Below are 14,074 nucleotides of genomic sequence, written 5' to 3'. Positions count from 1 at the left end.
GGAAGAAGAGATTTTTCTTTGCTAAAAATCAGATTCCTTCTCATAATAAACAATGCTTTCACTGAAGGCTTTCTCTTAAAACAGTAAGGACAAACGTTGCTTGTAAGTAATCCTCGGGGAGCTACGGACCTCGCTGGGATGAGGTCACTCCAACACATGCCCCGGGCCTTGGCAGGCTTCCACACTGCTCTCTAAAAGCTCCAGCAACCGAGTCCAGGAGAGCAAGGAGAGTGGATAGCAAGCCCGATATCTATTTTTCTATTTTCAATGAATGATTTCCATCAGCAGGAGGCTTGGGTCCCCCAGGCCATGGCAGCACAGCCTTGCAATTCTTTGTGTGTAACCTTCTGGGCTTTGGAGCAAGACAAACAGCTTGGGAGCGAGCAAGAGCCGATGCAACCAAGGCAAGGCACTAATCTGGCAGATCCCTCTGCAAACTGCTACTCATAAAAATTCCCACACGATGATTTCTGTTGCACTAAATGTGAATGCAATTTTATAACATTGAGCGTACGTCTCGGCACGCAACACAATTCTAAATATCTGCTGAGCCTCTCAGGCAGTGTTGAGACGTGACAGCTTTGGTGGGAGGGGGGATGGTGGATGCAGGGAGAACAGCGTGAGGGTCTGCGTAAAGGGCTCATGGAATACTTTCTCCACCTAGTCATTTCCTTACCTCATACAAACACAGCCACATTCCTGATGTTTAACTGTTTGGACTTTTGCAGAAAAGAAAAAGCTGGCTGGGGCAGTTTATAAGGCCAGACATTCCAAGTGCTCAAAAAAAATATTCAAAGGAAATAGTAAAGGGAGAACTTTTTAAAGTTTTCCTGTCCTATTTTTACAGTTTCCTGTCAAAGTCTTAGCCCGATGAAACCTGAGATAGAGCTCCAGGCACAACCCTCCTCCAAGGACTCTCTAGTGCAGCACCATCTGAGGCACAAAGCAAACACATGGCAAAATGGGACCAGTATTCCAGCAGTTGTAGAAACATCTGGGAGAGTTGAAGCAGGAGGCTGGCACTGCCACACTTTGTCCTCCATCCTGGAAGAGACCATGGGGTCAGAACGCTGTGGGCTGTTGAATCGCTGCCTGGTCAGTTAGCGCAGAAACAGAGGAGCAGGAATGGAAGTGCTGGGGGTGGCGTAGGGGGTTTGTAGCTCTAGACATTTCCCTACGCACACACTTGCACCACGTGGAAGCCTTGCACCTCTCAGACTCCTTTGGCAGAGATCATGGCTGTGGGCAGGCTTCTGGATAGCAGCGGAAAGAGTACAGGGAGATGGTGGCTGGGCTGAGCTGTAGCTGAATTTGGGGGATTCCTCCTGGACAACTGATTGTGTATTCCTGATAGGACTGAGTAAAGGAAGAAGAAATCTGTGTCTGCCAGGTGGGAAGCAATTTTGGGCAGAGGTTTTGTGGACTTTGCCTACCTTCCTTCTGGGACAGTGAGCTGGGAGCAAGTGATGGCAAGGACACTACTGAGCAAGGACTTCCAAACAATGTGGTGCTTGTACAGGTCTTGCCTGATTGTATTTATGTTACTGCACATGACCTGCAGTCATCACCCGCCTGTTGCTGCATTCAGCAGAAGTTTTGTATTTCAAAAGCGGCAATGCAATGCTTGTGCTTGGCAGAGCAAGATATTCTTTGGAAGAGGCTTGTCCACAGCTAAAGTATCTTGAAATAGAAGGAAGAAGCCTCAGAAATAACCAAGCAGACACAAACAGCAAGTTAATAGATTCTTCTTAGAATTAATTAATGGAAGTGGAAACATTGCGCTCTCCTTATCATTTTCTTATCCCAGTAGACTCTAGCAGGCTTTGCCTTTGCATTCAATGGGAAGCATTCCAAGCCCCTGCCACAAATGGGGTATGTGGTTGTACAGGCCTGGAGCTGCTCTGTCACCATGAGCTGAGTGCCCATTCACAGACCTGCCCAAGGGCCTTGAGTAGATGTGAACCAACCAATGGCTCTCCTGCCAGTCTGCGTTCCTCCTCATCCATCTTCACGGGCTTGCAGAGAGCAGAGGTTGATGCACAGCCATGGGCTGGTATCAGTGCAGCAGAACCTTCATGTTTCTACATCCAAACATGCTCCACTGAGCCTGTGACCATGATGTGATGTCCCATTGCACTCCTCACAGTCAGCTGGAGAGGGCTGCTTACAGCCCTCGCAGAGAGAGTGTCCAGATTTGGGTGAAATGTGAAAACAGGCATTTATCTTCATGCCACTTTTATTCCACAAGGATCAGCAGGTTCCACAACATCAGGATACTCTTGCTCATAGACACTCCTCCCCGCAGTGATAATGAGAGAAAGCCACATGTCACTGCATCCAAGAGCAACGAAGGGTCAGAAGATAAGACAGGCACCTTCCTGCCTGAGCCAGAGCAGGCAGTGAGGTGCCAGCTGAGCAACAAGAAGGTCCCAACCCGTGACAGTCCAGCCTCCTTGGCTCACTCAGCTACAGCTGACTCAAACACTCCTGTGTTTCTTAGTGGCAATGCGAACAGTTTGCCGTTGGACAAGGTTGACTCACGTATCTCTTTGCAAGGACCCTCTTTGCTATTACTTGTACCTTTGCCACATTTTACCTATTCAGGCTGAAACAGGTTTGCACTCAGGATAAGCAGTTTTGGAAAATTCCAGTCAAAACATTCCTGTCAGATTTAAAGATAAATGTTGGGAATGCTGTTTCCATTAACGTCTCTGGAAGAAATTAAATCTGGTTCCAGAGGCTGGTTCCCACTGTGCACAGGGAACTGGCCTCTGAGCCACATGCTGAACACCAAGCAGCAAAGAAAGGGATTAAGTAGCTGTGCTTTGGGAGTGCTGCCCACCCTCTGGCAGGGGAAAAGTAGTATGTGATTGTCTCATTAAAGATTGTACCATAAAGCCCATGGGCATGCAGGAAAATTATACGTGCAGGATGTATCTACATCCCACCAGTACTCCCAGCAGACTACGACCGGCTTTCCGCAGAGATCAGAGGGAAACGTGGTTTCACAGAACTATAATTATTTTACAAAGTCAACCTGTCTGCAGGAGGAAAATGGCAACCTACAATTGAGTACAGAGTTGAATTCCAGTCAGGGTGAAGTCTCTGCCAGGCCTTTCTGCATAAATGCAGGCAAGTTACAGCAGTAGATATCAGAGCTCTTCGGACTACAGTTGATTATCAAAATGCTTTTTCTACTACAATGTAGAGAAATGGGAGCTTATGCCTCACCTCTGGAGGCAGGCTGAGGAGAAGGAACTCCATCACATACCTCAGCTACGAGTTCTGCTTTATGTCTTAACATCTGGGTTAGCAGAACACTAGGAAAAAATCAGCTGAACGCCTAGTTTCTAACGAGGATGAGAAATCTCTTTGTAAACAGTCTTTTATTAAAAACCTCATCTGGGGAAAAAAAAATCTTAACCACTGCCAATTACATTCCTCCATAAGGCTTGTGGTTGAAGTAACTTCAAGCTTAATCTGGAATTGTTAGGAAGAAGGGCTTGCTGAGTGTCCAGCAAACTCGTGTCTCAGCTGCGTACTACACTCACATCGCCCAGACAGTTTTGAGTGGGCATGACAGAAAGGAGCCACCATGGCCAGTGCTTTCCCCTGTCTTTGCCCTGCCCCAGAGAACTGAAACCCAAGAAACAAATAAGAGTTCATGACACTTTGGAACTGCCTTGCAGCTCAGGGGATGCATGTGGAGGCCCAGGCAAAACAAATGTCAGTTTGGTCTTGGGAGCCATATCCCGCTCCATGCTTCTGGGATCTCTCCATTCCTCTGGGATTGTTGCTGTGTGTCACTCTTCTTTCAGAAGAGCAGCTGGATTTGGGCTCAGTTTCACAACGTGCACGGACCTCAGGCACAGCCAGAAGTTGTGCCTGAGGAGATATTTTTGCCAACCAGACATTTATCCCCAGAACAAAAATTCTGCTGGGCAGCTCAAATTAATGAATTTGATGTACCTTCATCTGAAATGCAAAGGCTAAAACTAAAGACTTTTCTGAGTTATCTCAGATGGCATTGAATTTCCATGAAATACTTGTGGTCCCTTTTCTTGCTAGCATGATGCGTGTTCTTGTGTGCCTGGGCTCTGGGGGAGGTTTGAGCTAAAGGTACGAAATATGTATATCCCTACTGATTATTTCATTAGCAGCAGCATTTGAGAAGTTCAGGACTGTGACCTGACTAAGACAGGAGTGAGCAAAGGTACCACGTTACTGCTGGCTGCTTCCTGCTGTGGCTTTCGCCTGCACGCATGGAGATCAGACACATCCTGCGTGGCTGCTTCATTTCTCCTAAGCCTCCAAATTAGAATTAAAATTTGGAGAACAAAATTATTATGAAGAGGAAACAGAAAAGCTAAGACAAAGCCACTCTTAATAACTCTTCTCAGGATGGGGGCTGGAGACGCCTTACAAGCAAGACTAATGGGGTATTCTGCAACATTCCCACCATTTGGAAATCCGAGTGGATTAATTTGCAGTTTTTGCTGAGACTCACTAGCATCCATCTGTACGTTACAAGATGATGTTCTGGACTGTGTATTCTGCTTATATGTGGCATGGGGTGTCTGTCTCTAGAAAAGCTGGAGGGAATGATAGAGATAATTTTGGATTTCTCTTTCCCTTAGACAAGACTGACTACCAGAATCAGACCTAACCAGTGTTTGTTTGTATTGGTTAGGAGAGGACATGCAGACATGCAAGGGCCTTCTGAACCAGATGAATCATAGGAACCATAGTCTGCACAGAGACTGAGAACGTTACTCTGAAAATCTTTTTTTTCCAAAGTAAAATAAGACTTTCTTTCACAAGAGGTATCAACTGGCATCCACAGTGAAGACTTCTGCATTTGGATGGAAAAAAACCCAAATTAAACCTCATCCTTGGAACACAGGAGGAGCTTCCACAGCTTCACCCAAGTCAAAAGCTGTTACTTTTAACATTTTTTTCCTCCTTGAAGGAGGGTGGAATCAGAGACATGACATCAAAATTTTTCATTTTTCTGTAAAACTATTAAAAGAAAATAGGCCTCTCTCCCCACAGATTCATTTTTTCTGTACTGCAGCTTTTCCTCCAACACTGATGTAATGTGAGTTCATGTTACCAAAGGCTGCTGGGGTTATACAATATATTTACTAGTTCTTCATCTCTGAAGATGTCAAGCAGAGAGGAAATGATGCTAAGATTATTTGAGTACCTAGCCATTAAGGTATTTACCTCTGAAGTGGAGTATTTCCCGAATGAAGTGCGAAGGTACTTAGATTGCTTCCATTACAAAGCAGCCTCTTACTGGAGCCCTAAGCTGTTGAACATGCAGCGTGTTGAGTGTACAGCAGCAGAAACTGTTGCTTAGCATTCAGGAATTTAGTTTATTATAGTTTAAAAGTAAAATAGTCTCTTTTTATGGTTCTAGCAAAATAAAGTCAAATTAAAACCCTAAATAAATCTGTAATCAGACAGATTTGTGGAGTTTGAATGCCTTCTTTTCAACATAGACGGGCACATTTTTCAGTGCTTGCCAGTCCAAACTGATACTCCAAACTCTGTAGGAAAGCACACCTCCAGTGAGGAAAGCTAACAGCCACACTAGAAACACCAGCAACTGTACAAAGCTAACAAGCAACCCTTTGGTGACTCCTCACAGTCCTTGTGCTGCAGCAAAATGTCTATTATTTTACAGAGAAAACACAACAGAGTGATGTAAAGAGCTGCTCAAATAAGCAAAAGCAATGACCCAGACACAGGATGGAGCAGCAGAGCTCATACATGCTCAGAACATAAAATTTCCACATTAAACCCAGCTATGATTGAAACCAACTGCCCCATTTCAGTCGTGGGGCTGGGAGAGATGGAGAGATGTGTCCTACAACACGTCCTCTCTTCTGCAGGCTGAGTGTGGCCTGATTTGCCAACCCAGATGGTTCCTATCAGTAGACATCTCCCAGCACAGCACTGAGGGAAATGACTGTAGGTATCACATTATCTCTGCTTTCTCTCCTGAAAGACAGTGAAAGCCAGCTTAAACTACCTGTCAGTAGTACTGTCAGTACTACCTTTGTACTCTGTAGTCAGGACAGCCTCTCATTTTGTGCTCTGGAAGCTGCAGACACAAGTATGCCAGAGCGCATTCTTATTGCCTAATGCCAGCATGATGCACGTAGTAGTTCGCAATGGTTCCCCCATGAGAAACGTCACAGGAGCTACTCTGTGTGAGAAAGAAGGTGGTGAATAATGTCTTACTAGACAGTAACTGGCATTAGTGGAAGTTCTCTGCCTGCAGAGATGCAGGCAGGAATCCGAGGAATTTCCAGAGTACTCCACCACATACCCAGCCATGCTGCAAGAGCATCACCTGGGCTGAAAACACTACTTCCTACATATGAAGCCAGTGGGTTTCAGGCTCTGCTTTGAATTAATCTTTCTTCAGGAAAAAACCTTCAGGAACAAGACTCAGAGCTAAACTGAGAGCTATAGATGATCCGTGTCTGCTACTTGAGTCTCCTGTTACTGGAGACTCCCAAGGATGCTTTTAAACATGTCAAATACCATGGCTGCTTTAAATGGAGAAACTGAACAGAAATTCAACAGCGGTCGTGTCTCCAGTAAAGTCTAGTGCTTAGGGACTTCATCTTAACAGGCCTAGTGATGGAGCAGGAATTCATTTTCTCCTTGGAAGGGTTAAGTTCTTTGCTATCACACTAATTATGCTCGGTAGGTCAGCCACAACCATCTCACCTGGCTGCAAACTCGCAGGCTGCCCAGCCAGGAGCCTCTTTGAAAAGTGTAACTTTTAACATCTCTTAGCAAAGCAAGCGCTCTGTTTGTCTTGGCAGGGAAGACCCGTGTATACACAGCTGGAGAGCTTGTTTTGTCTCTTAGTACAAGTCTGGACTAAACCAAATCTCTAAAGGCTTTGTAAAAATGCTCTCTTTATTTAAAGAATTTTATACATTACAAGATGTCTCCAAAGCCTGCCCCTGCTCAGACCCCTTCCTTCCCTGCCTCTTCCACTCTCTCTCCTACTCCTTCCACCACCACACACACAGTCAGGACAGTAGGATTTTTCAGTTCTTCCTTGCACTGCTGTATCCAGAAGTTTCTTTAAGAAATTTCCAGCTTTCTTTTAAAAAACAGACAACATCCATATCAATTTATGAGTCCCAATACTTCAGACACCCATGAGACAGAAAAAAAATAAAGCAGCTCTACAGACACAGTTCTGGAGCGCTCAGGTTTAGGGTTTTAGGGGGAGGAATCTTGCAAGGTAGAGCCTTCAAAAGAGAAAGGCTGTTATCGTCACACTTTTCCATAAGTAATGCATGTCCAAGTGTGTATGTTAGAAAAAGGCACAGAAAGGGCTTAAAGAATATGTAACTGTGGTGCTCAACCGATATCTGCGTTTGCAGGAAAGTAAAAAGGAGGAGACTGGAACAATGAAAGGTGACTTCATTGTGTGTGGAGGCTTTTAAAGAGCTTACCCTTCTCTGCATCCAATAAATGTGAGCCTCAAACCACAGCGAGGCCTTTTACGGGCCTGTACCATTAGGTTCAGGAGATACTTTTGCAACCCAGGGAACATTGCACAGCTATGTCGAGTTCTGCCTATTTCTGCTGGCCGCTGTTCAAGTAGGGCTGACTGATGCCTGGGCTACCGGAAACCAACTGTTATTCCTATCTCACCCTCTAAATCACATTGCCAAGAATCCCCAACTTGGAAAAAAAAAAAACATTAAAGGCAAGAACAGTCCAGTCCTTGGACACGGAGTTAAACAGAATTAGCCCAATCTCAGGAAAGTGAGAGGCTAGAAAAGCAGAATATTTCCAGCGTGCTTTGATCTTAATCCTGGGAGTTTACACACTGGCTTCGTGTTTCAGTTTCATTTCTGCTCTGTGCCACTCTGACCCGTGCCAAAAATCATATCGGAGCAGTGTCGTGAGATGTCCAGTTAAGCCAACAGGAAAGGGAGAAATTTTGCGTCTCAGCCAAAACCTCAGTCCTGCCCACACTGCCCAACTGTAAATCTGATCTAGCCACTCAGCACACGCTGGCTGGATTAAATACAGCAAAGCCACATGTCACTTAGGAGCCATATTCTCAGCTGGTGAAAACTGTGGTTCTCGCTGCTCTTACTAGATGAGCAGCTGGCATCGAACTGCATGAGGTTTACAATGAACCAGAGTTGGCTTGTTTCCCTTTGAAATATTTTTACTAAAATACGGTTCTTTCATGGAAAACCTTACGTTCTGGTCATAATTTTCAAGGTTTTTCAAGTAAATATGGTACTAAACCATAAAAATAATTTTGCAAAGGCTGGAATATTGACTTTTAGGGTTTCAAGTTCATATTCATTTGAAAACTATCGGCTGTTAGCATTAATGATATCATTAGTTTTAATTTTTGATGGTACATGGTATTAACCTTCACTCAAACGTAACTGTATCCTGAAGCACACAGGACAGGTCAAATTCAGGCAATCACTTGAGCTGCCGAAGGAATTTGTTTCTATATAGTGAGAGCGGCAGGAGGCTGCAGAAATAGTCTTACTGGCAGGGGAGCCGAGTGCTTGCCTGGTGAACGGCCGTCTGCCCATGTCTGACGGAGTTCCTGTGCTAGCTGGCCAAGCCATTAAACCAGTATTTTGCATGTGGTCCCTAACTGCGTGTGGTCCCTAACTCCTTAGACCTCACTCCTCTGCAAGAGCTGCAGTGAGTTGTATGTGCGGTGCTGAGCAGGATCAGTGAACTCTGAGACTCCAGCTCAGGGTAACTCAAAATGGGCACCAAAATTGGCTGGTTGTATTGAGTCAGACTGGGATGGAGTTAACTTTCTTCACTGTGGTGCTGTGTTTTCCTTTTGTAGCTAAAATAGTGTGGATAATGCCCCAGCGTTTCGGCTGTTGCACAGCATCAAGGCTTGCTCTCCAGATCCAGTTCAGTAGTCTGGGCCTGGGCAAGAGGCTGGGAGGGGACGCAGCTGGGACAAGTGACCCGAACTGGCCAAAGGGATATTCCACATCATATGACACCATGCTCAGCAATAAAATCTCAGGGAAAGAAGGAGGAAAAGGGGATATGAGACGATTATGGCAATTGTCTTCCCAGCCACCGTTACAGGTGCTGAGGTCCTTATTCCCAGGAATTGGCTGGCCATCTGCTCAGTGATAGGAAGTAGTGAATCAATTCCTTATTTTGCTTTGCTACCACACGCAGCTTTTGCTCTCCTTATTAAACTAGCATCATCTCCATCCAGGAGTCTTTCTGACTTCCTTCTATCTTCCACCCATCCCAACAGAGAGGGGAGTGAAAGAGACGTAGAATGGATGTTTGGCTGCTGGCTGGGGTCAATCCATCACATTGGCACACTTGAAAATTTTGGCTTACGTTTCTTTTCCCTTCTCTCTTAGTGTTTAGGACGGGTTGATGGCATCACCTTCCCTTCATGAGGATGCTCTGCTAAGCTGCTTACTGACGTTTCTAAACCACTCCCAGGTTATCAAGACAAGAAACAGTGAAATGCCCAAGAGAAAAATACCCTTTTTGTACTCAGTACGGGGTTTATTGATGTTTAACAAACAGCTACAAGGGGCCATATGTGGAGAGGAGGATCCAGAGACACTGAACAGCCACGTAGTCAGCAGGCATTTCGCATCCTGCACATGTAATAACCAGGGATCCCAGGGAGTGCTTTGGGCATGAGGTTGTCATTACAGGTTGCATCATCAGAGAGAGGAATTGAGAAGAAATTCACATAAAATTGTGTATTTTTAACATATGTACTTAAATATACAACTCCTGATCCTATGCTCTGTCAGTGATAATATAATGAAAATACATTCCTTACCTCTCTCACACTGGGGACCGGTGAATCCATAGACACAAGCACAACGGTTTGGCCCAATGCATCTACCTCCATTCTGACAGCCGTTTTCACAGACAGCTATTTTGAAATAGAAAGAGAAATCAGTGATTTCTGCTCTTAGTGAAACCACAGTGTGAGACATGTGGTGCTGGCAGGACTTGGAATATCACCTATTTCATGTTGTTCACCCATCAGGAGCCTCCTCCATGCAGTGAATATACAGAGAAAAGTTTGATATTTTTTCCTGAAAAATTACTTCCTGTTTATGAATGAACCCATTTATAAAAGGGCTCTAAACTCTTACTTCACTTGAGAGGATTTCCTGTGCTCTGGAGTCTTAGTTCATTCGGGTCAGCATTGGGATTTAAATGTCAAGGTCAAGATGAATTGATACAAATGAGAAACTGCATAAAGGCAAATGTTTAATGTATGACAACAGTGAAATGTGAGGAGAGGAGACTAGGCAGCCATTCAGTCCCATGTATCCAAAGCAAAGAACCAGGCTGATCAGCACACAACTATTCATTGACTTAAAATGAGACCTGCTACCCCTAGTTGAAAACCTGCAGTCAATAGTCTAGGACTGAAATCAAAGGAGTAGGTTGCTGATTAGGTCCCGCGCTGAGGCGAAGCAAATTGAACAGGATTTAGGAACACTTCTGCATGTGACACAAGCAATGGCTGGTTGTGACAGATGCCACTGACCTATTAAAATTTCAGCAGCTGTAATGACTAATGAGAGGAGTACTGTTGTGATACTTTCCTAAAGTTCCTACGCACAGCTTCACTCTCTGAGCTCCTCAGTTGCCCAACAACACGAGTGCACTGAAGACGAGAAGAATATAATTTCATGAAAGGTGAGGTCCACAGCAATCTTGTACGATACCTCAGCGTGGCCCTCGCTGGTCTAGTGCCAAGCTCTGAGCTGCAGCGAGGCCAGGTACTGCTGCTTTTCACAGCCTCCAAAGGCTACACCCATTTCAGAGCCAAGAAAGCCAAAATCAGCTCTGCTGGGACACTGCCAGTGGGATTCTCCATTGTTCCCCACCCTGTCAGTGATGTCTTGCCAGTACTTGAACCATTATAAAAACTCTACTGAGGATATTATAGGTGGAGCTGGTAGCAGCACATAATTAAGGTTGCCTAGCACATTCCATTATAAGCCCCGGACTGCTGTTACTTATAATTTTCCCAAGCTTTAGCTGTTTAGAATGAAATTTTCCATATGGTGTGTCTGCCTTTAGTTGAACGTTTCGGAAAGTCTCAGCAAAAATGAACCCGTCATAGCTGAGGATAAGTTTAGGGGAAATATGGTGTTTTGCCCATATTTTTAAAAATTCTAATAGATTTCACTGAGAACTTGTGAATGTGATTGATTCTCACATTGATACAGGAATTTGAAATCTGCCTGGAAAGTTCCATTTGAGTAGAGGTTCTTTCAAAACTATTGTGCACACTTGCTTACTGTACACTTCTTAAGGGTAGCACCTAGGCTGTTTGATTGTTAATTCCACAATGTGCATGAGCAATGATTTAAAATTGCCAAGTATATTTCATGGGAAACTAGGGGGAAAAAATAAATATCTCCTTCTGAAAGGTACATGTGCTTTGACAAAACAGAAAACCAAGTCATAAAACATTGTAAAATTTCTTGCAATGACTATATTGAGGTTTCCCTATAGAAAGTCAGTGTTGTCAAACAAATAGAACTAAAAATAGACCCCTCCAAATGTAACCAGGTGTAATTTATAATTTTAAAAACGTTCATTTGTTCGGGTTTTTTTTGTTTTTTTTTTTTCTAATTGAAAGAAGACTTAATTTGAGCTAAAATGAATGTTTCCCACAAAAAGCCCATTCCCAGAGAATATGCTGTTTATGTAAAACTATTTACAGATAAATTCTATCTAATATACATAGATATTTGTGTATATATTTATACATCTATATTTACAGTGAAATTATATCTAATATATCTATAGCTAGATATCTATCTGTACCCCCTAAGGAGATTCCTGTGGAGAGGAGAGTACAGTGATGACATCAAAGAGCACGTCGGTGTGCGCAAGGTGACCTCTCTAGTCATGAGCCTGCATGAATCTAGCCTCGCCCTTCAGCTCCCAGTGTACCATCAGGTGCCGCAGACACTTACGCTGTCCGCAGTATGTTCCCGTGTAGCCTTTCTGGCAGAGGCAGGACTCCTCATTGCAGCTCCCACCATTCATGCACCTCACACTGCAGGTTTGGACTGTGGAGAAGAGCAGGGAGATATAACACAACCATGCAACAAATTGTCTGTGACAGGAGGTGGACACCTCACATGTACTGGATGTTCAAAACTTTCTTATCTCAGTGCAGAATGTAAGGGTGATGTTAAATGTCCAGTTCCTTCAAGTTAAATGGAGTCACTGCTGACTTCCCACAGGATACGAGCCCATGGTGTGGTTAAAGGCTTTCACTGAGGTATAATTATCCCAGAGTTGTGTACAAAAGTAAATGCCATGGTCTGTTCTTTATTCCCTGGACATAAGACATTGTGTTGTTCCCATACCTGGTAGTACTGAACTGTTCAGACAGGAGAAAGCCATGAACACAATGGGCAGTGTGAAACTAGGAGCCATTCAGGGGACGAGATCCTTCAAGTCCATCTCACACAGGGCAAGATATCATTATTCTCTTATGGCAAACAGTTTTTACAGTGATATAAATAGACCTCATTCCACAGTAACCAAAGACACTCATCATTTTACTTCCTTAAGGGATCTACCCCAATTAAATATCTGCAGCTTTGTCCTTTCTACAGGACGTCCTGCTGTAGCTCATGTGACTGCAAGTAAGGGCATATTCCTGGTATCTCCATTTCTTTGATAACTCTGTTATTCTAAACAATTAATTTTCTTATGATACTACACTTTTCAAGTATTTTCTTACTTTTTATTACTCCATTTTAAAAACATTCACATGTTTTCAAATGTCTAATCTTTAACATCTCTTCATATTAAAAAACCTATGAGATGTTTGAGGGGACAGAATGTCTTTGGTGGAGGAAAACCATCAACTATTAAGATATTTCTCTTCCTTTTACAATTACTATGTGGCCTTATTGGTGAGATTCATTTAATACAAGTGGGTTTTTAAAAGACATCTGAAAAGAAAAGCACGTATCATCTATTCTTCTGTGTTAGAGTTCGGCTTTCACACTAGATTGACACACTGACTGTGACTAACACCTGTAGAAAACAACAGCAATAAATAAGTTGGGAACTTTCATGCTGATGTAGACACAAAGTCAGTATTTCCTTAACTGTTTCATCACTATTCAATGTTTAAGGAATGTGGTATTAAAGTAGAACAGCCCAAAAGGGGAGGTTTCCTGCTAAACACTGAGTTACAAGTACAGGTCAAACAGCTTTCATTCTTTACCAAAGTGCCTGGAACAATGCATTCTTCCTTTGTAAGACTTGAGAACTCAAATTGCAAGTGCCTGAGGTTATAGCAAGTGATGTGAAAACTATTTTTCAGCATGTACACCACAGTTGACGTCTGCCAGGGATAGGAGGGGCCGTGACTTGGCAGCTCAGAGAAGGTGGGGCTGGAGAGTGCATTTGTGAGTGGATGCTAAGCTGTGGCTTGCGTCTTCTCCGTGCATGCAACATCAATTCCAAGCAGGGAAGAACTGGGGCCAGTGCAAGTGAAATGTCTGTCCAAAAGGTAGTAAGTAGGACTCAGAAGTGTCCAACAGGGATAACTATATGGTTGACGCCTTGTTCATAGGAAGCCTGAAAGGAAGGAGTGGAATGGGAAATCTCAGAGCTTTGCATTCAAAACGCTCGGCACATGTGCTGTACATTTAATCCATGTATTGCTGGTGTGGTTTGAATTAGTCGTGATGTCTACTACTCTTCCTATTGCTCTATGGCCAGAGATCAGCCCAAATTTAGATGAAAGCTTAATCATTAAGGAAACTAAGCTTGAGGCTTCAAAGCATTTCCCAGATTGTCAGACATGAGACCAGCCTCTCTGGGAAAAGGCACTGATTCCAGCACATGCTTACCCTACACCCCTCACTACAATTAATCAGCCCTGGGAAAGCAATTACATATAGCGAATCTGGGAGAGCTGCCCATACAGAGGTAGCCAGGAAGTGTCTGTCTGTCAGAGCTGTCCATCTGCCAGGGCTCTTCCCTACCCAGCATCCTGAGCCTCACA

General features: G+C 43.9%; 1 protein-coding gene across 1 annotated transcript in view; it reads right to left on the bottom strand.

Annotated features, from left to right (window-relative positions):
- The window catches only part of LOC104476163 (fibrillin-2), a 109,990-nt gene that overhangs the window by 72,176 nt on the left and 23,740 nt on the right, over window positions 1–14,074 (bottom strand). Inside the window, exons 4-5 of the mRNA XM_086767064.1 lie at window positions 12,018–12,113; window positions 9,851–9,946 (exon numbers count right to left, since the gene is read on the bottom strand). Of these exons, the coding sequence (XP_086623190.1) occupies window positions 9,851–9,946; window positions 12,018–12,113 (192 nt within the window). The remainder of the gene's footprint in view (window positions 1–9,850; window positions 9,947–12,017; window positions 12,114–14,074) is intronic.

Source organism: Chlamydotis macqueenii, chromosome 26 (assembly GCF_036417535.1).
Source record: "Chlamydotis macqueenii isolate bChlMac1 chromosome 26, bChlMac1.mat, whole genome shotgun sequence".
In the NCBI taxonomy this organism is placed as follows: Eukaryota; Metazoa; Chordata; class Aves; order Otidiformes; family Otididae; genus Chlamydotis; species Chlamydotis macqueenii.
The sequence above is the reverse complement of the archived record's forward strand: the minus strand, read 5'-3'. Positions and strand labels throughout refer to the sequence as shown.